This window comes from Myxine glutinosa, chromosome 11 (assembly GCF_964187855.1).
Source record: "Myxine glutinosa chromosome 11, kmMyxGlut1.1, whole genome shotgun sequence".
Lineage (NCBI taxonomy): Eukaryota > Metazoa > Chordata > Myxini > Myxiniformes > Myxinidae > Myxine > Myxine glutinosa.
The window spans coordinates 15,310,120-15,331,889 of record NC_136271.1 but is presented as its reverse complement, the minus strand read 5'-3'; the positions used below and the strand labels follow the sequence as shown (position 1 = coordinate 15,331,889).

At 45.7% G+C, this 21,770-nt stretch overlaps 1 protein-coding gene across 1 annotated transcript in view; it reads left to right on the top strand.

Moving 5' to 3' along the window:
- The window catches only part of APC (APC regulator of Wnt signaling pathway), a 177,044-nt gene that overhangs the window by 131,966 nt on the left and 23,308 nt on the right, over window positions 1-21,770 (top strand). Inside the window, exons 8-12 of the mRNA XM_068130202.2 lie at window positions 10,263-10,358; window positions 19,638-20,010; window positions 20,156-20,251; window positions 20,528-20,667; window positions 21,011-21,088. Coding sequence (XP_067986303.2) covers window positions 10,263-10,358; window positions 19,638-20,010; window positions 20,156-20,251; window positions 20,528-20,667; window positions 21,011-21,088 — 783 coding nt within the window. The remainder of the gene's footprint in view (window positions 1-10,262; window positions 10,359-19,637; window positions 20,011-20,155; window positions 20,252-20,527; window positions 20,668-21,010; window positions 21,089-21,770) is intronic.

The following is a 21,770-nucleotide window of genomic DNA, read 5'->3' as shown; positions in this document are numbered from 1 at the left end:
GGAATGCAAAGACTTGTCACTATTTCTCAGGGGATGTTTCATTAAGGAGAAACATTGATTTGTACGAGTACATGTTTGTTGTGCAATATTTTAGCCTTGTGTGTCATTACTGGACATGACACCACTGCTTCTACTTTTTAGGCTTTCAACTGACATTATTTGATGACAATAAATGAAAACAATAAATGTGCAGGTAGTGGACAAAAAAATGGAAACACCTGGGTAAATGAGGGACCTAAATAACAGCTTTCACAGGTGTGGCCCATGTGTTCATGAAGCAAATAACATCCCAGTATGCTTAGGGTCATTTATAAAAATGCTGCACAGGCCTGGTTGCCTATAATTATGGCTAGTATGGCTGCAAGAGGAGGCCCCCCCAATGCCCTGTTAAGTGACTTTACATTGGTGTTTCTATTTTCTTTGTTCACTATCTATAAGAATATACTTGGTGTGGTTCAGTTTCATATGACAAAGGGATATTATTGTCTAGGTATTTCGCTTTTTCTGTCCTTTTCCTTCACTGCTTCAATGTCGTATATGAGGACATATATTGTAATTTATATTACTGTATATGACATAATCCATATTCCTACATTTCAGCATGACCTTTCACCTACAAGGGTAGGTGAGCAGGATGGTCTAGAGGTATGCGCACTCACCTCTGAGCCATTAGCCTCGGTTTGAATTTCGGCCCGGCTATAAACTCTCATCCCGGTTGGTGTAAGGGTGATGGGATGTTTGTGAAAATTGCTGCTTTGTTGACGGTGGTTGATGTATGCAAAATATTCTCTCCCAACATGCATGATCCCACATCTGAGTGAGGTACAGTAATTCAAGTCAAGCTGCTCTGTACTTGAACCAAGTTGGTTGGTGATGGTGCAAGTGGTTTTGGGAAAATATTTCATACTTTTAGCATTTAGACTAAAAAGGAAAGTTAAATTTCATGAAATTGTGAGTTATCATCGACTTCGAGTAGATGTCCCTTTTTGATGTACCTTTTTCCCCTCCAAGTGCGATGCGGCAGAAGGGAAACGGGCAATGCAGTGACGATGCGGCGCAACAAGTAAGGGAATGAACGAACAGAAAAAGTGGAGGTAGAAGAAACACCGCAACAGACCCAAACGAGGCCGATAAGAGTATTGTTGCGGATCTCCCGAAGCCCGTTCCACGTTACAAAGGGGGGATTAAACCCCTTTTTTCCCCCTGGGTCTTCGTGTCCACGAGGCCCAATCGCCACTTCCGCAGCAAGCGTGAAAAAGGGTATCCGGTCGACGCCGCACGTACCTTTAACCCACGCTGCCACGAAAGCGGGGACCGGACCTCGCACGAGCCACGCTTAATCGAGTATGCCCGAGCGGTATGCGTATCACGTGACTCATGCCGTTACTTTTATGGAACCCGATTCGAGCGGTTCTATTCATACCATGCGAGCCCAATTAATGGAAGGGATGGGAACGGTCAAATAAGAGGAATAACACAATTTATTTACAATGTACAATGATCAGGATAAAGGAAAGGGGACACAGAGCAGAAGCTTAACAGTTTAACTTAATCCCAGACACAGGGCCCACTACGCACACGGGGAGAAGAAGAGAAGAAGTTCGCGCGCCAAACGCCCTTGCTGTCGGTCGCTCCGGGACAGCTCGCCCGGCGTGGCCCTCTGGCGGTCACGGCACGTATGTAGGAAAAGGCAGGCAGGAGGAGATCGCCCGTCTGTGGCCCGGAGCGGGTTGTTCTCTCGAGCGCGATTAATACAGCGCAGAGCACAGGGCATGTTCGTGTACAAAGATGATAACAGGCAATTGTTCCGGGGCTGGGCGATTGACTGACTCACTCAAGCTTCAACTCAGGCGAACTCCGAACTGTGCACACGACTCAACTCATCTGACGTGCAACTCTCAACTCATGGGCTGTGCGACTCTCAACTGAGGTGGGGGGCTCGGAGCAGGGTTTTATGGCTCTGCCCCGGCCTTACTCGAATGTTCCAAGCCCCACCTCTCATCGCCGTGGTTAGCCACTCCCCTTGAGCCCTGATTGGCGGCTCGTTGCTTGCCGGACACCCCCGCTGCAGCTCCTCCCTTCGGCCTTGCAGACATGTTCAGGCCGAGCACGTGGCATTTCAGCGCCAAAAGACCGCCCTACTCACGGGCCTGATCAACGCAAAACTAACACAGGAAAGGACTACGCTTACATTCACTAAGAAATAACTGAACTATCGCGAGGTTTCATGTTGTGGTGCGTCTACCTACGAGGGGGATTATCCTTTATTCCAAAACCGTAACAGTATGTTTCTCTGATGAGGACACAAAAAACATTCACTGAAATGCTTGTGAAGGCGCACGATGAGACATGCAAATGCATTGAATCTAGAACGGCACTCTGTAGAGAGCATACCTCCGCCAAGCTGAACAGTTCACGTTTTGTGTCCCACTTGTATTCCCACGGCCGGATCTGGATTCAGACCTGAACCAAAATCTAATCGGCTTATTCTTGTCACTTAACCAACTCATTCACCACGTTTTGTCATAAATCGTCCACAACCTTTTGAAATATCATGTTATTTATCGTTTTTGGCCCGATCTCTCAATGGTGAAGAATCACTTTAACAAATTCTCGTATCTGGATCTGTATCTCCACCAAAATCTAATCGATTTGATCCCAACTTGTCCACCAGGTTTTGGCTGAATCCATCCACAACTTTTTAAAGATATTGTGCTATGTATCCTTTTTGGTCTCAACTTTCAGTGGTGAAGTTAAATATTCTTGTATCCGGATCCAGCTCTGGATCATCAACAGAATCAATTGTCCTTGTGACACACCCAACCTGTCCACCAGCTTTCGTCTGAATCTGTCCATAACTTTTTGAGATATCCTGCTCACAGATAGACAAACAGACAGGGGTGAAAATGTAACCTCTATCCATGGACAGGGCGGAAGTAATTATCAACAACAATTAACATGGACAAGCCAATACCCTCAACCTTCAAAGATGACTTCTAAGGGCAGAGAAGATGATCGTGTCTAGCCATGAAAGAACCGGAACCAGGAAAGACGTATTTGTCGAAAACTTTACAGTTGATGTGTAGTAAAATGGGGTAGTTGGTGTGTCGTAAAATGCAGAATGATAGCATAGCTTGGGGGTAAGGATGCATACAACTAACATCCGACTGCAAGGCCAACCAGGTGCCTCACCGAGAAACATAAACTGAGTAAATTGCCAATTTTCTTTGACAGTCTTCAGATAATATGGGCAAGTGTTGAATAACTGTTCCATTCGGGTTGTGTGTGGAAATTAACATAACTCAACCAGTCGTTGGGTTTCCATAATGGTTGTCATCGTGTAATTTGTACTTGGATGCAGGATGATAGAATAGCTTGGGGGTAAACACGCTTGCATCTGAATCATCTTGTCTGGGTTCAATCCCCGATAGTGGAGGATTCAACTATAAGCTCATGTATTTTGCAGGCCTCATCGGATGTACGTACGCTGTCCGCTGCCTTTTGGTGGGGGACAACCACGTTGGTTTTTCCTTCGGTTAGCATTTGTTTGTGGACATTTAGGATCCAACGGTATCTTTCATAAAGACTTGCTGGGCCATTCTGTGCTTGTTACCTTATGATATTCCAAATTCCTGCATTCTTCTTCTTCGTTCATAGGCAGCACAAGGCTGTAGGGAGGCATCGTCAGCTGAGGGCACGGCTATGAGGCTGATGCCGCGCCCTCTGCTGGTTGGGGCAGGAATTTGTAATTTGACCACGATGCCTGTGATAACTCGCCTCTCTTGGCGAAGGACACCGTGGGATTTTAACGTCCACCAATAAATGATAGACAGTTTGCCCGATTAACATCCATCCGAGGGACGGCACACCCAATGATGAATTACCCTGCCTGTGAAACACTGCGATGACAGTTTATCGCTGGGTCGGGATTCGAACCCAGGCTAGACCTATCGGAGGCGAGTTTGCGTACCTCTCGGCCATCGTACCAAGCATCATTCCTACATCTGATGCTTTTTATTTCCTGCAGTAGGTTTTCTTGGCATCAAAATGCAGACTTTGTAAAATTATTACAGAACCTATAGGCCATACAAGCCTTTATGTGACTACCAATATGGAGATGTTGCTTGCCATTCTCAGACGAATCCCTTTGAAGGTTCTGCTGAACACATTCTAACAGGTCATGCAGGCGATCTGTCTCGTGTGTTTATTCAAAACCTTTGACCGCTCCTTTGTCCAGTAGTAGGTGGCTGAAGGAAAACTTGAGCGAGTACCGTACTCAAGACGATACTTTTCATTGTTGTTACCTGTTCAAAGGTGTATGGTGTTGTGCCATCTTTCTTCGTTCTTAAAGGGTCTGCAATGTGTTGTTTTTCACTGATGATGTGCTGCAATCTTCTATTTGAACCCTTTAAATATAAAACTTTTTAATGTCATAAGTTTTCATCACATTCATATGACCTACCTGTGTAAAATGACCATTTTGATATTTGCCTATTGTGGTTGTCTGAGCAGCAGGATTTTCTGGTTTGTCGATGTACAGATCCAGTGAGTGTCCAGGCACTGTTTTCACTGTCCGAGGCTATAAATGTGCGAGGTCGAGCAGCCAAGGAACATTGCGTGTCCGTAGCGTCTTTGTCGCTTGTGGCCGTGGGGCCGACGGGGCGGTCCGTGGGGGTGACGGGGCGGTCCGTGGGGCCGACGGGGCGGTCCGTGGGGGTGACGACCAGCTGCCGTATTTGCAGGGTATTAGGCAGTGAACCTTCTGTCTCACGCACCAACCCGAGAGCACTTTCTGCAGATCCTGCAGAGTTCTTGCCATATATTCTCCTTTTTCTTGCTGGATTTCAGATTTCAAGGCTTTCGGTCATGTTTCCAGAAATAAATGACGATATTTGTCGAAGCGGGTTTCGGGCTGGGGTCCATAATCGTCTCCCAACCAGCCTTGCTTCCTCTAATATCTGATGCGCACATGATGTTGCATCCGTCGTCTGGCTCTTTTTGTTGTCGCCATCTATTTTTTCCTTCATACTGATACAAATACTTCCCTCCCGCCTCCCCACTTTCCTTTTTCATTTTCCTGTATGCTCCGCGTACCGTTCCATCGTCCTCTTCCCCATCACCCTCCCTTCCACCTTGCATTGGAGGCTGCCCTTCTAGTACTCCCTCCCATCGACCGACCCATAACGACAATCGTGCTGCTCACTGCTTTGTTCTCTGCTGCTCAGACTCGACGGTAACCTGCGCAGATGCCTGTCTTCCGTGATTTTCCAGCTCTTTCACCTCCACCACCCTCTCAATCGGCCCGCCTCATCTCTTTGCAGTTGCCATTTGCTTTTCAACCGCTCGTCCACGAAGAGCTACGTCAATCACTAGATGCCCATAAGAAATGAGCTTTTGTCACCCTAAATATTATTTCATCATCTCCTATCCGTTGACCCTTGAGCATCGTTCTGGTGGACAATCGTCACTGGCTCGTCACCGATTATCGTGGAGGTCTGGACGTCGGCTGATCTCATGCTGCGACTCTTCACCAACCGCAAGGCCACTTGGCGGAGACACGGGAGCATCACCGCGGGGAGCAGCTGCAGTTGGGAGGAGGGCCTAGGGTCCACCGATTCTGACAGTGATGCACCAGAATCGTATCAGGTAGTTGGATCTCTGTTCAAGAGTTGTGTGCTTAAACGTAAAGCCTCTTCATTGGCCTTCATTCCCAGAACCCGTGGCTCATCCTGGAACCCCAGGTTCAAATCCCATATTATAATGTCTGGCCTTTTCCATTGTCTGTGAATACATCGACATCTCTTTCTGTCGTTGTCCTGCACGTGATTGATGTCCATGCTCCTCCATGACCCATAGAGAAGTTAAACAGCATGGTATATCGATAGCTTTTCGCTTAAGAACAAGCGACATTGTTTGTCATATAACCCATGCTGTCGTGTTTTATTTTTGGGTTTTTTGAATTTTTGATCCCATATTTTTGAATGGCCGTGGTCTACCATTTGCGGAATAGGACCGGCTAAACTGCAATGTTCATTTTATTTATCTTCACTGCACGCCGTGTGACCATCTGAGTTCTGAATTATTTTGAATGAGTATATTTGGTGAGTATGTTTGCTATTCTCACTTTGTGCTAAATTTTAATAGGGTTTATATCGAGGGGTTCATCCTTTTAAATTTATTTGTTTAAACACCACATCGATAGTGAATTGAAATGCATAAAATATTTGCTCCTATATATCTTTCATTCCCTTTGCTGGTGGTAACTGTAGTAGAGAGAGAGAGAGAGAGGAGATGAGAGGAGAGGAGACAGAGACAGAGACATAGATAGGATGTGTGTCTGTTTTCTGTGTTTAAAAAACAAATAAAACTAGTATTCCACAGATAGATTGGAGGAAATAGGAGATAAAATATGTTGAAGAGTCCCTGTGTGGGTTTCCTGTTTCACCTCCTCAAGCCAGGAATGCTTCTCTCTCTCCCACCCCTCATCCCCGAAGTAGTTGCCTAGCAACATCGGCTGGGTTGCCTAGAAACGGGTACCCAGGATGTGGTGGAGGGGGTAGTGGAAGAGACGTGTGCAAGGATGCACGTAATGGCTGATGTACAGTTCCTGATTTGCTCTCAAAACCGAGCTCTTTTCTGCTCGTCAACAAAAGTCATCTGGACCTCTGGGCCTTTTTCTCTCTTGGCATCATTGATGCATAAACTCAGAAGGACCATTTTGAGTTTATTTTTTATTTCCTTGTGCACGACCAAGCTTGCATGTTAAGTGATTTGATGCTGGATGAACGATATTTATAACAACTGTTTATCTTTCCACCGAGTTCCTTGTATGTTTGCACGAGCGATGCCGAACAGAATGTTTGCCTTTGACCTTCACGTTTGCAATGACCTCTGGACAATTACATGGGACGCATGATATTGCCGGATGGTCCGAGGTTTTATTTTTTACATGGTCCAAGAACAACCGTTCCTGGTCTGACAACAATCTTTCATGTTCTTCATCGTTTGACGACAACCTTTCAATCCAAATATATTTTTGGTTCATTTTTAGCCTGGTGTTGGCTTAGCGGTTAGGGTGCCGGCTTGGGATCAGAGGATCCTGGGTTCGAATCCCGGTCGATCGCTGAATTAACGCCAGGGGGGTTGACTCAGCCTGTCATCCTTCCGAGGTCGGCTAATTGAGTACCAGCTTGCTGGGATGAATGATCACGGTGTGTACCCCGATTTAGAATAGGTACACCGTATCCCTGCGCATCCTAAGAGCGTGACCAAGGGTTGGCGCCAGGAAGGGCATCCGGCCATAAAAAACATTGCCTCAAACAGGGAACCATGATCGTCATGGGGCCCGCAAGACTAACCCCCGCTCTAGTAGGGAAAATGGCCTTAAAACGATCATTCATTCATTTCATTCTTTTCCTGGAATGCCATTCCTTGATGTGCAATTTGTTTGTTTGTTTATTTATTTATTTATTTATTTTGTATACACAGTCGAGGCTCGCGAAAGAGCCAGATTGCAAATTTGCTGCATCTTTGTGATGCTCACACATCCCACTTTGGCAATGTGTGTGTATTATCACAAAATTGGACTTGCAGGTTTTGGTGAAAACGCTCGTGTCGGTTTATCACGTACCTTGAATCGGCATTCTTCATGGGGACGTAAGTTGTTGATATTCGGTCGGCATACAGCACATGTTTGTTTGGAAATAAATATTACTAACCCAGTTTGGAAGTGGTACATGCTCTTAGTGTAAACATCTTGAGTTTCCTTCACAGATTCCGTAAATTGACTCCACTTTGTCAAGGCTGCCAGATCCATGGTACATGAGTCTCATAGCCTCAAATAAGAGGGGCCCGGGGTGCAAGTCAAATTCAAAAGGGGAACTTGTGAGCAGCTTGTCATGTTAACCGTAATGGCTCCAGGTATGTATAAGTTAAATTTCAAGGCAGTTCAAATTGCGGACTTTCAGGTGGTCCAGGCTGTTTGTTAAGGATCAAACGTTATTCAGGGTATTGTACATTTCAGGGGACACGGAGTACGTTCTGCAAGGTAGAGGAGCAGGTTAGAGCACCATTCTGGTTCACTCTAGCTGGGGGTCTGGTACATTTAAAATGGTATCTATCTAGAACCAAAAATTATGATTTTTGATAAACACCTAATGTACCTTAGCCTGACAGCAAAAACCTTCAATGGTTAGCATCGCGTGATAAACCAAGAGGAAAACTCTGATTTAAATATTTAGTCATGTTCTCAATTCACAACTATTTATTATCCTCACACTTTTTGAAAAAAAAACGAGGGGGTATTATAATCAGTTCCGTCTGTCTGTCTGTCTGTATCCCTATCCATCTGTCTCTATCTCCATCCATCTGCCTCTCTGTCTGTATCTGTGTCTATATCTGTCTGTCTGTATCTCTATCCATCTGTCTGTATCTATCCATTTGTCTGTATCTCTATCCATCTGTCTCTATCTCCATCCATCTGCCTCTCTGTCTGTATCTGTATCTACATCTGTCTGTCTGTATCTCCATCCATCTGTCTGTATCTCCATCCGTCTGCCTCTCTGTCTGTATCTGTATCTATATCTGTCTGTCTGTATCTCTATCCATCTGTCTGTATCTATCCATTTGTCTGTATCTCTATCCGTCTGTCTATCTCTATCCATCTGTCTGTCTGTATCTCTATCTGTCTGTCTGTCTGTATCTATATCCGTCTGTCTGTCTGTATCTCTATCCATCTGTCTGTCTGTATCTCTATCCATCTGTCTGTCTGTACATCTATCCGTCTATCAGTCTGTATCTCTATCTGGCTGTCTGTCTATATCTCCACCCGTCTGTCTGTCTGTATCTCCACCCGTCTGTCTGTCTGTATCTCCACCCATCTGTCTGTCTGTAACTTTACCCGTCTGTCTGTCTGTAACTTTATCCGTCTGTCTGTCTGTATCTCTATGCGTCTGTCTGTCTGTATCTCTATCCGTCTGTCTGTCTGTATCTCCATCCGTCTGTCTGTCTGTATCTCTATCCGTCTGTCTGTCTGTATCTCTATCCGTCTGTCTGTCTGTATCTCCATCCGTCTGTCTGTCTGTATCTCCACCCATCTGTCTGTCTGTATCTCCACCCGTCTGTCTGTCTGTAACTTTACCCGTCTGTCTGTCTGTAACTTTATCCGTCTGTCTGTCTGTATCTCCATCCGTCTGTCTGTCTGTATCTCCATCCGTCTGTCTGTCTGTATCTCTATCCATCTTTCAACTTTGCTTTAGGTGGGAAGCGTAGGGATTTGCGATGGCGTGCCATTGACTTTGGTGTAGTTTGATTCACAACTGGAAGCTGAGCAGCCTTTGGCAACAGACGCATAGGGATGAGTGGAGCAAAGGCCTTGTTACAAATAGTTTGTGTCAAATTCTGGTAGATACACCAGGTGTATTTGTGCACCATCCTCCATCAGAGAAAGAATGACCTCAGTGGGAGATCATGCTCTGTTGATTGGTCTTAAGGTGACATTCCAATGCATCCCAGAGTGTTTCGATCGAGTCGCTCTTGGCATGGTGCTGTACGTACATCTTTTCAATCTTGGCATTTTCAAATGAATTCCAAACAAACGCACAAGTATGGCAATTTGTGGTCATGCTGATCGACAAAAGGACCCGCACCGTAGTATTACCCACCCAAGTCGGTAGTGAGGTGTCCAGAATATCATCAAAAGGAACCTTTTATGAAACATGTGCTCTTTGCTATGTGGGGGGAAAAAAATCACCTGCAGGTTGGGGGAGCTCATTTCACCTGTTTCACCTGTGTGTGTGCCGTTTTCATACTTTTCATATCGTTTGCCACATTATCATTCATGTATAGCAAATGCGATGTGTATGTGCCATGCGTGCACGTGTATGTGTGTGTGTGCGCACCTGTGGAGACAAATCGTGTGCCGTTGTGTGTTCTGTAACTATTACCTTTAATTTTGTCTAAGGCTGCTAAAAATTCATCGATTTTATTTTTATTTTTTCCCCCCCTTTTACAACTGCATCGAGTCAGGGATGTACAAGAAATAGTTTAGATTTTCTTGAAATAGTAAATCTGATCAGATTGATCTTTTCCCATCCCTGGGCAAGCTGTGAATTAGGTATGGGCACCAATAATTTATATTCCACAAATTGCTTCCATCCTTGTCCAGGGGGGATTTCAGGCAAGGGAATGTTGTTTGATGGGGAGAGCTTGCGGTGAACGTCGGTTGTGGTGCAGACCATGAAGCGACCGTGCGGTGTGTGCAGGTGGCGCACGGTGCGGACGGCGATGCACGGAGCATGATGAGCTTCGGAAGTGCGGGGTCGATGCCGCGGCGGCAAGCAGGTCATCTCGGCACCAAGGTGATTGTTCTCTTTTCTTCTTCTTTTGCATTGTAGACCGACTACGAAAATGTAAACATCAAAATATGGCACATTTATGACCTGTTCCCCATCTCCATCCCCCATCCAACTCCTTCAATCCCGTGTGCTCCATTGTTCCCCATTATTTTCCCCTCCCCCCATTATTTCCCTCCCCCCCCCCCAATTATTTTCCCCTCCCCCCATTATTTTCCCCTCCCCATATTATTATCGCCTGTCAATCTCCTTTCCATTCTATCTCCGCCCCCTTCTATAAATCCATACCCCCTTTCTCTAATCCTCCCTTCTCTTTACTTTCCCAATTTTTATTTTCTCAATTCAGACCCCCCCCCCCCCCTCCCCAAATTACTCATGAGTAAAATCTTATTACAAAAAAGAGCCGTGAGAAATGTCTGCAATAGAGGTTATAGGGAGCACACTTACATTTTATTTTACAAAAATATAATTCTCAAGATAGAGGAATTGTATTTATTTAACCTTGGTTCGTTTATGTGTCATTTAGACAGAAACGATCTACCAAATGCACGTACACAATTATTTACAAAAAACCATGAACTTCATACCTATCCTCCAAGGCAAATGAACATGTTTCACCTTCCATTCACAAAAACAACCTTTTCAAAGAAAACATTTATTTTTACTGGACTTTTTTGGGGAATTCACTTGATTACCTCTGCTACCAAAGGTGGATGGAGGTTATGTTTTCACCCCTGTCCGTTTGTTACTTGGCAAAAAAATTTTTTGCCAAGTATGTTGCTCTCTCCGGTTTGTGTGTGTGTTTGTCTGTCCACTCACTTATACTTGCCTGCAGGTCACAATTTTAAACCGATCTTCACGAAACTTCACCAAATGGTAGAGTTTGTGGTCCAACAAAATCCGATATATTTTTGGGGTCAAAAGGTCAACATTGGTCAAAGGTTCCGCTTCCGGTCTTGCCGGCGAGGTTTCGTTTATTCGCAGCTCTCCACGCTCTCCATCGAAATCGAAGTTAAGTAATTGTTCCCATTTGTATTTTCGTTATAACTGTATTTATTTTATGGTGTGTGTACGTATATTGTGTCCCGAGGAAGATTTTCGGTGCAAATCTTTCATACCTGTATAGAAAATCGTGTTAATTCGTGTCGTGTCTTGAGGCCTTGTACAGTGTACAACCTTGAGGCTTTGTTTTTCTCTCAGCGGTCCGTCGTTTGTGCTCCAATAACTTTCGTTCTCTGCTTTTCCCAGTCTTTTCACCCCATAGCCTACTTCCTTGTGTAAATCTCAACTAAAAAAAAACAAACAAAAAAAAAACAAAAAACATTTCCTTCTCTGTTCTTATTCTTTGTTCTCATTCGTTTATTCATTGTTATTCGTTCGTTCGTTCTTCGACCACGTGTTTCTCCCCCATTTCCCCAGATAGTTTTCACTGTTATTAACCTTACAATGTTTGCACTTTCCCCTCAAGTTCTGTATTCCGTCGTATATAATAACACCTTTTTCTTCTTCTTCTTTAAAAGACTGCTTTCGACTTGCTCACCAAATCTATTCATCTCCAAAAAAAATTCCATCTCTTATAGTGCCTTTTTTCTACATTCCCTAAACTCTCCTGCAGTCCATCCTCCATCCAGCGTCCTTAAACGTATTTTTGACTCGAAGGTCACAAGAAACTCATTTTGCAATAAATGTTCGTTTCCCATTAATCGTACACTTTCTAAAATCCAATCTCACCCCTCCCCTCCAAATCTTCCCCATAACCCCTCCCCTCCAAATCTTCCCCATCACCCCTCCCCTCCAAATCTTCCCCATCACCCACCCCTTTCAAATCTTCCCCCTTTCCCCTCCCCATCTAATCCTCCCGATCACCCATCCCTTTCAAATCTCCCCCCTTGCCCCCTCCCTCCTAAACTACCCCCTCACCCCTCCCCTCCAAGACTCCCCCTCGCCCCTCCCCTCCTAGACTCCTCCCTCACCCCTCCCGTCCAAATCTCCCCCATATCCCATCCCTATCAAATCCCTCCCCTTGTCCCTTCCCTCCTAAACTCCCTCCTCGCCCCTCCCCTTCAAATCTCCCCACCCTCATTTCTTCTCAATTTCCCCCCTCTCACTCCCCCTCCTCAAAGCATCCTCCCCGCTTCTTCCCCCTTCCAACTCTCACCTCCATCTCCCCCAACCTTCTGCCTCGCTCTTCCCCCTCCTCAAATAACACCTCATTGTGCCTCACCCAATCACCATCAAACCTTTTGTCCGCCCCATCCTTCCCTTTCTCCGAGCTATTCTGTAATCTCTGACACACCTTCAACAGCTCTCCCTACCTCTTCCACCTCTTCCACATCTTACCCTATACCTCCTCCCCCCTGTTCTGTATCCGATGCTCCCCCTTCCTCTTCATTAACGGTATGGACCTCAAACATCCGGGGCCTTTGTTCAAACTTAACTGATCTCTCCATACAGGTTGCTTCTGTCAAACCAGACGTGATCTGCTTAACAGAAACTTTCCTCCTTCATGATGTCTCTGATTCCTTGGTATCTCTCCCGGGTTACTCCCTCCTCCGGTATGATAGACCTGAGCCTCGTCCTGGAGGTGGGGTTGCTATCTTTATCAAAAACTCTCTTCCTCACTCACCCTGCACTGCACTCTCTCCACCTCACCCCCAGGAATACCTCTGGCTACGGCTTCCCTTTCGCTCCCACCTCTTGTTCATATGTGTGTTGTACCGTCCACCAAACAGTGATGACTCCATCTACATCTCGCTGTCTGATAATATGGACCAACTTCTATCTACTCATCCCAACTCTCTCTTCCTCATATGTGGTGATTTCAATTGTCACCATGCCAGTTGGCTGGGTGTGGGTACCTCTCTCACCAGCCATGGCTCCTCAGCAAAGGACTTCTGCGACTCACTGGGACTGACACAATCTGTCAATTTCCCGACCCGGATCTCAGTCAACGGAGCATCTTCTCTTCTGGACTTGGTTATGACTAACTTCCCTGAAAATGTCTGCTGCTCTTCTTCTGCTCCAATCGGATCATCTGATCATGTGCTTGTTAAAGTGGACATCTCTCTGACCATTCTCAGGGAGCCTGCTCAGCGTCGACGAGTCTGGCATTTCACTCAGGCCAACTGGCACGGTCTTCAAGCAGCCATCAATCATCTGGATTGGTCTCCCATCTCTACCACCTCTGACATCAACTCATCCTGGGAATTCTTCCAAAGTAAATTGCTCTGTCTCATGCACAGATTTATCCCATCTCGTCTTCAGTTGTCATACCCTTCCTCCCGTCCATGGTACACGAAATCTTGTGGTGAGGCTGTTGCCCAGAAACAACTTGCCTTCGTCTCCTGGAAAGCAAATCCAACGGAAGGAAATCTCATTTCCTTTCACAAAGCCCGAAACAAGTGTGTGTCCACCCTCAGGAGAGCCAGGAAACAATATCTCTCCATTCTCAAGACCGAACTCTCTTATCTGTCTCCCTCTTCCAAATCCTGGTGGCGTCTGGTCAAATCTGTTTCTGGTGTTTGTTCCCCCTCTTCCCCTCCCTTACCTCAAACGGCTACACAGCTGACTCCGCACGTGAAAAAGCTGAATGCCTCAACTCTGTGTTTGCCTCTAAATCTTGTGTCCTAAACCCATCCCTCTTTCTACCCACCATACCCAGTCGTACCCAGCTGCTCCTGGACTCCGTGTCCTTTCCTCCTGACAAGGTGGAAAAGTTTCTGTCAACCCTCGACTCTGATTCTGCAACTGGACCTGACGGCATCAGCCCACGGGTCCTAAAATCCTGTTCTTCCGCTCTTTCACTCCCTCTCTCTGTTCTCTTCACCCTCTCTTTTGCTCAAGGTCAACTGCCATCTGCTTGGAAATCAGCCTACATCACCGCTTTGCACAAAAAAGGTGCAAAAACAGATCCTAGCAACTACAGACCAATCAGCCTTCTCCCAATAATCAGCAAAGTCATGGATCCATCATTGCTTCGGACATGAAATCTTTCCTCTTCTCCAATGGCTTGATCTCTGATCATCAATTTGGTTTCAGACCAGGTCGCTCTACTCTGGACATGCTGCTTCTGCTGTCTCAACAATGGATGGAGGTCCTCAATGCCAAACAGGAAATTAGAGCTGTCTCCCTCGACATATCACGTGCCTTCGATACGGTCTGGCACCCCGCTCTGCTCACCAAACTCTCCTCCTTTGGTATCCATGGAAATCTCCACGCATGGCTGGCGGACTTCTTCTCTAGTCGTAGTCAACATGTGGCCCTGAATGGGTTTCTCTCATCTCCTCTTCCTGTTCAGGCTGGAGTTCACCAAGGCAGTGTTCTGGGCCCTGTGCTTTTTCTGGTCTTCATCAATGATCTCTCTGACTCTCTTGAAAATCCTCTATATCTCTTTGCTGATGACTCCACTCTTTGTCGCTCCATTCTTCATCCCTCAGATCGGCAGTCTGCAGCCTCCTCACTCTCTGCAGACCCGGACAAAATCACAGACTGGGCAAACAAGTGGAACATGTCTTTCAATCCTGTCAAATCTCACACTCTTACGATGTCTCTCCGAAAAGACCGACTGGACAACCCTCCCATCCACTTTCTGAATAATCCTCTCCAAGAAGTTCTGTCACTCAAGCTTTTGGGTCTCACTATCTGCCATGATCTTTCCTGGGAAAACCACATTTCAAATCTGGCCTCCAAAGCCAGTCGCCGACTGGGCAGCCTCCGTCGTGCGAAGTCCCTCCTTGGCACACCTGAGCTCCTCACCACATACAAGGCTTTCATCCGCAGCTCAATGGAATACTGCTCTCCCCTCTGGGCTGGTGCTCCTGCCTCACACCTAGCTCGTCTTCACGCTGTTGAAACCAAAGCATTCAGAATCATTGGAATCTCCAGCGATGAAGCTAACTCCAAGGGCCTCTCACTCACTCACCACAGGCAGGTTGGTGGTCTTTCCGTCTTCTACCGACTCCTCTCTGGCCTTGCCCCCCCAGCTCTCTCTGGGCTCTGTCCTGCAAATATTCCTACAGGTCACACAAGATCTGCCTGCAACCCTCTTATGGTTAAACTGCCAAAATCAAGACTCACTGCTCACCTTCACTCCTTCATTCCTCTTTTCTCCCGCCTCTGGAACAAACTCCCTCACTCTCTTCAATCCCACTCCACCCTCCAGGTCTTTAAAACAGCTGTTCACCACAATCTCTTATCTTCCCCCATCCAAAACCTTGATCTTTTCTATCCCCGCTAATTTCACCCCAAATCCACGTTTTTTGAAATACCAACTTCTGTCCTGTAAGTCCTTGGTGTCCTTGTGTTTTATACTGTTCCCACCCCCCCCCCCCTTCCCACGCCTCCTCCCCCCAAGCCCTCTCCCTCCCACACATCTCCCTGCTCTTCAATGTTGTGTGCTCTCAAGTGTTGGTGTGCTTCCCCTTCTCTTGTCTTCCGCTCCCTCTTTTTATATATTTTGTTTGCCTGGTTGATTTGTTTGTGAAGTAAATGTCAGCTTTCACGAGCCTCGATTCAGTATACAAAAAAAATAAATCATCTTATCTGACATGTTTCAATACACCGTTTGGTAGGTATAGGTGGCTTCGTCTTCCCTTTGGATTGAAATGTGCACCTGAAATTTTTCAGAGGATTATGGACCAGATGATTGAAGGCATTGTTGGAGCATTCACAATCATGGATGACATTCTTGTAGCTGGTCCCAACGTGGCGTTGCATGATCGAATCCTGAAAAAGGTCATCGAGAGGGCAACAAATTACAATCTGAAGTTGAATCTGCAGATGTGTAAAATCCGCCAGTCACGGGTACAGTACGTAGGACATGTACTGTCTGCTGATGGATTATCTCCCAATCTGGCCAAAGTAGAGGCAGTTCACAGTATGCCGATTCTGACCGATAAAGAAGTTGTGAGACGGTTCGTCGGATTTATCACGTATCTGTCAAAGTTCATCCCTCGTTTGAGTAATGAGTTAGTTCCACTCCTAGAGCTGTTGAAATCGGACGTTGAATATCAATGGCAACCAGCTCAAGCGAGAGCATTTGAGAGACTGAAGGAACTTTGCTGTCATCCGACAGTTCTTGCATACTACGACGTCAACAAACCAGTCGAGATCCACTGTGATGCTAGCCGAAGTGGACTTGGTGCAGTTCTCATCCAGGACAACTGACCTATTGCATACAGTTCCAAGACTCTCACAGAGCTGGAGACACGGTATGCACAAATAGAGAAGGAGATGCTATCCATAGTCCATGCCTGCAAGAAGTTTCACTGTTATATATTTGGGAAAACGGTCACCGTCTATAATGACCATAAACCTCTGGAAATGATCGCCAGGAAGCCATTGCTGTCTGCTCCGATGAGACTACAGAGCATGCTACTATGATTGCAATGGTATGATCTCAACATTCAGTACAGAATAGGGGAGGATATGCAGCTTCCAGACACCCTTTCTAGAGCCTATCTGCCAGATACTCTTTCAGAACTGGACAACTTGGAGCATATTTCAATGTTGGACTTTCTATCTATCTCTGACGAGAGGTATGCGGATCTTCAAAAAGATACTCAGTCAGAACTCACTCAGTTACAGTGCATGATTCTTGACGGATGGCCAGACACCAGGCAAGGTGTATCACCCTGTCTGTAACCATACTGGGATTCCCGGAGTGAACTTTCAGTTACGGATGGCATCCTATACTAAGGCATGCGAATTGTCGTCCCACCTACACTGAGACCCCGCATGCTGAGCCTGATTCACAAATCACATCTCGGAATAGTCAAGTGTAAGCAATGAGCTAGGGAGGTTCTATACTGGCCCTCCATGAATGCGGACATAGAGCAAACCAACTGTTCCAAGTGTGCAGACTATCAAAATTGCCTGCCTGCTGAGCCCCTGAAATCGACTCCTACACCAGATCTACATTGGAGTGAAATTGGGACAGATCTGTTCCAGTTTGATGCTAAGACATACCTGATAACGGTTGACTATTACTCCAGATTCATTGAGGTGGATGAAGTGAAGGATTTACGCTGTAGTACAACTCTTGAGCGGCTGAAAGCACAGTTCAGTCGACATGGTCTACTGGAGACTCTATGGAGTGATAATGGGACTATGTACAACTTGCAACTTGTGAGAAAATTCTGCAAAGATCACGGAATCATTCTTAGAACGTCTAGTCCCAGATATCCAAGTTCAAACGGAGAAGTCGAGAGGGCTGTACAAACTGTTAAACGACTCTGGCGAAAAGCTACAGACAAGCACCTGGCCTTGCTGGATTATCGGACAACGCCATTGGAAGGCATTCACCTATCGCCGGCTCAACTACTGATGGGAAGATGTCCGAGGAATACCCTTCCCATTGCCCGAGGTCTTCTGGTGCATATGGCTTACGACCGTGATGCTGTGAAAAGACACTTCGACATATAAAAAGCGAAACAGAAGTTTAACCATGATCTTCACATGCTCAAAGGTCTTCCACCATTACATCTAATAATAATAATACATTTATTTTATATAGCGCTTTTCAAGAAGCCCAAAGACGCTTTGACAGAGTACAAAAAACAAGTGCAAAAAGACAAAAATCAACAGGTAAATAATCAAAGCAAGAGGAAGGAGAAGGAGAAGAGATAGTCAGGGGTTAAATGCTGTGGGTTAAATGTTGAATGCAGTGTTGAACAGGTGGGTCTTGAGTGATGTTTTGAATGTGGTGAGTGAGGAGGAGTCTTATGGTGTGAGGTAGTGAGTTCCAGAGGGTGGGAGCAGCGATGGAGAAGGCCCTGTCCCCCCAGGATCTGAATGATGAAGTTAGAATGGAGCCTCCTATGGGTTCCAAACGGTGGATACCAGGTGTGATTGTGAAGCAGCATTCCGAGCCACGTTCGTACATTGTTCGGTCCAGAGAAACGGGTGATGCTTATCGCCATAATCGTCGACATTTACGTAAGAGCACCAGTGTAGACAATGAGGGTGCTGCCCTCTATCGGTCTTTCGTTGATACTGATAACGCTACCAGTGAGGTCCATGATGGCTCAAGCTGTTCGCCAGACTTGAAGCCTCCAGCTTGTGATACTGCACCTTCTGTAGATCTGGACGAGCCTGGCAGAGCAGTCACCCAGCCAGTGTCTACATCTCGCTCAGTTACCCGGTGCGTAACTCGGACACGAAATGGTCGTATCAGTCGTCGACCAGACAGACTCGACTTGTAATGAACTGTAAATATTGTCCTTACCAATATTGGATGTTTGCGAAGACTGAGTTGGATTTGATTTGTTGCAATGTAATGTGCATTTATGAGTTTGATCTGTTGTTTATGGTTTTGCACTAAGTTGGACTTTGCAAGCGATCTATGCTTCTACTCTTCTTACTGCATTGGTTGCATCTGTACTATTTGCTTGTGTAACAATAACTTGGTCACTGCTCTTTTCCATCTTGAGGGGAAAGATGTAATGTATGTTTGAAGTGCCTGCAATTGAGAAGCAACTACATGGTTGTTGTTGTTGTTGGTTGTTGTTAGTTGCTGTTCTTGGTTGTCCCGAGGGACTCAAAAGAATAAACAGACTTCCGGCGCGGACCGGATGGCCTAACATTGGAGTCCTGCTTCTGCTACAAGTGGCATCCCCAATAGGCATCCCTGATGCAAAATAACAAAAGGAACCTGGGGTTCTTCTTCTTCACCATGATCTATCTCGCTTCTTATTTTTCTTCTGCTGTTGCTTTTATTTTGTTGCATCCGCATCAAAAGTGTTTGAAAACTTACAAAAACCAAACACATTTAGGGGGCGGGAGGAGTTCATTTTTTCGGCGTAAAAAAACGAATTGTACGCCAAGGGAGAGAAAGGGTGGCTAGGAGTTAAGCGTGAAATTACAGACCATGAACATGCGGATGGCGAGGCTCTACTGTACTTCAATTTTAATAAGATATTGATTCTGAAGATCGTTTTAAAAAAAAATCCAGAAGTTGATTGCTTTTGAAGCCGTCTTATACATCACCCTTATGCACTGTAATTACTAATAGACGAAGTTGAGTCACAGTTTTGGAGATGGAGGCTTTATTGATCACCATAGAACACAGTGTCAATTGGCATCGTATATAGCCATACCGGCGGCCTCTTCTTCATCCCATTGGCGACCTCTTCTATTACAATTTTTAACCATGATATATTTGGTGGCTGAGGAGTGGAGGGGTCAAAAATTGTGCCACATTTGCAATCTCTTCATAATAAAGTGATTTTCTTTATCTTTTGAATAAATTGTCAAAAACAGGATGTTTGCTATCGTGTGTTTTCACAGGTTGAGATGGTTTACTCACTTTTGTCCATGCTCGGAACACACGACAAAGAGGACATGTCGCGCACACTTCTTGCCATGTCCAGCTCGCAAGACAGCTGTGTGGCCATGCGCCAGTCCGGATGCCTCCCACTGCTCATCCAGCTGCTGCACTCAGACGATCGAGCGGCCGTGGGAGCGGGGCGGAATGGTGGTGAGGCAAGAGGACGTGCCGGCGCTGCTTTGCACAACATTGTGCATTCTCAGCCCGAAGACCGGCGCGGGCGGCGCGAGATGCGTGTGCTGCACTTGATAGAGCAGATCCGTGCTTATTGCGACAGTTGCTGGGAGTGGAGTGCCTCCTGCAACACGTCTGGAAATACAGCGCATGCACCCAGTGAGCTGCACATGTTCACATTCCTTCATTTAAAACAAATAAAACATTCTATTTCGTATTTATGTTTAGCATTTCTTTGTGTGAGCATCACTGGATGTGTGCTTGTAATTCTGCTATTCCATAAACTTTCCATTGGTTTGATCAGAGCCCTCACCAGTGGAGAATCAAATTGGGCCGGCGATTTGCGTGCTGATGAAACTCTCTTTTGACGAAGATCACCGGCATGCCATGAATGAACTAGGTGAGCTAGCCAACTTGTTTTGGAATGAATGTGTGGAATGAGGGGTATGCAAAATTGAGGCTTGTGGAAAAGCAAAGATTCTGCAGAGGGGTAAATTGTGGGATTGTAATCGAGCAAATCTCACGTTTGCTCCTTTGATTCTTTCTGCGAATTTACTGTGTGAATAACCCCACTTCATTTTTGTACCCTTTCTATTTTACCTCTGTTTATGGCCTATTGTATATATGAACACCTTTGTCATTATCCATTGTCTGCTGTGGCGTGCCATCAATGCAGGTGGTTTGCAGGCCATCGGTGAGCTGCTAGAGGTGGATTGTGATATGTTTGCCAATGACTGTGACCCATACAATGTGACGCTGCGCCGTTACGCTGGCATGGCACTCACCAACCTCACCTTCGGGGATGTGGCAAACAAGGCATGATGCGCACAATTTAATCTAAACTTGCTTATTCATTCATGTCAAGTAATGGTCTGGTGGGTGAAACACGTCTTTGCTTCAAAGTGTGCCCAGATAAGATAAAGCTAGTTTGAGAGATGAAGTTTAGGACAGCAAACCATTTGTACTTTGTTGTCTGTTTTCTTTATGTCTCGTTTCTGTAAGGTGGAGGGAGAGTATGGAATTTGTTGCAGTGTGTTGAGGAAGAGTAAATGTTTTGCTTTCAAAAGACCGATTGAAAAGTAAGAATGAATAATGGCAATATTTGATGAAATTTCACATTATTGTTCCCTCGACACTTTCTGATTCACCCCATGCTCAGGCAATGCTATGCTCTATGAAGGGCTGCATGAAGGCCATGGTGGCTCAACTACGTTGTGACAGTGAAGATCTCCGGCAGGTATTTGACCGACATTTTGAATGCAGTATCCTGGAAAGATAAATGATAATAATAATTTTCATTTATTTAGCGCTAATACAAAATGCTTCTGAGCTCTTTACATAAAAACAAATGTATAGAAATACAGTTTCCAAAAATATAAAACTGAAATAAAGTAAATAGTCTACTGAGTGAAAAACTATAAATACATGGCCACTATCACAAAGCGATGACAAAACACCAACAAATCAAACACAACTTTAAGTCTCCATCCACGATTACTGACCTGTACTCCTGAAAACCATCAAATGGGTGGCAATGGAAGACTAGGCCCCCCACCGCCAAAGCAACGACCCGCCGCATCCACCGCCCACAGAACAGCCGCTGACCTCAAACAAACATGCGGAAGGAGCCATTCGCCGAGTGAAAGCTCAAGTCTACGGTGCAGCAGTCAGAAAACCCCGCTCCAGAGGACAGTTGGGCGGCTCAATGCAGTCGTACGCCTCCACTTCACCAGCTCGAGCGTGATGCGAGAAATGCAGGAAGTGCACATGCAATGCAAAGCCATGCGCAGCCAGAAAAGTGAAGCTGGTTATTGTTGTGGATTGGTAGTGGTGTTGCAAACCAGTACACTGTCTCTGCTTGTGAATATTGATGATGGAAACAGAAACTATGTACACAACACAGGAAGTGCATACACAAT